The sequence below is a fragment of the Cynoglossus semilaevis genome, chromosome 9 (assembly GCF_000523025.1).
Source record: "Cynoglossus semilaevis isolate Cse_v1.0 chromosome 9, Cse_v1.0, whole genome shotgun sequence".
NCBI classification, from domain to species: Eukaryota; Metazoa; Chordata; class Actinopteri; order Pleuronectiformes; family Cynoglossidae; genus Cynoglossus; species Cynoglossus semilaevis.
The window spans coordinates 1,682,862-1,683,549 of NC_024315.1; the positions used below are offsets into that span (position 1 = coordinate 1,682,862).

The window sequence follows — 688 nt, forward strand, 5'->3', positions numbered from 1 at the left end:
CTGTGATGTCTCCTTGTTCTCTCCTCTCACCTCAGTCAAACTGACAGACCTTTGTCGTCTGGTTTCTTCTGTCCAGACTCACCGTGGAAGGTCTACCTGTCGGAGGTCGGTCCTGCGGTGACTCAAGCTGCGGTTGGCGGCCTCACGCCTGCCAGGACCTACCAGTTCAGACTGTGTGCTGTCAATCAAGTGGGCAGGGGTCAGTACAGCGCTGAGACTCAGAGGTGAGGGGCCCGGGGGGGGGTACGGGGGGGGGCACTGTCAGCTTTGTTTTGTTTACGGCCCTGGTGAAGCAGCGTTTTTTTTTTGTTTGTTTTTTAGATCAGACATGAAACTCATTCATGTAGAACTTTCTATAATTTGTGTGAAATAGACTTTTATTTTCAGTAATCGACTCAGTCACAGTGGGAACAACCATTCACCTGCACACACACACACACACACACACACACACTCTTCATTTTCATAAGTGCGTCTGTCAGTGTGTCGTTAGTGACCAGTCAAACAGGAAACTGGTCAGAACTGCCCTCAAAAACTGATGGATCTGGGTTTTTTTCTTTTCCGTTTAAAATCCAGTTTTTTTGCTGCAGACCTTGTTGTGTCAGTGACTCTGTCGTGTCAGTGACTCTGTCGTGTCAGTGACTCTGTCGTGTCAGTGACTCCGTCGTGTCAGTGACTCCGTCGTGTC

The 688-nt window shown here is 49.3% G+C and overlaps 1 protein-coding gene across 1 annotated transcript in view; it reads left to right on the forward strand.

The window, feature by feature from the left end:
- Nucleotides 1–688, forward strand: part of sdk1b (sidekick cell adhesion molecule 1b) — a 148,520-nt gene that overhangs the window by 109,071 nt on the left and 38,761 nt on the right. Inside the window, 1 exon segment of the mRNA XM_025058662.1 lies at nucleotides 77–224. Within this exon segment, the coding sequence (XP_024914430.1) occupies nucleotides 77–224 (148 nt within the window).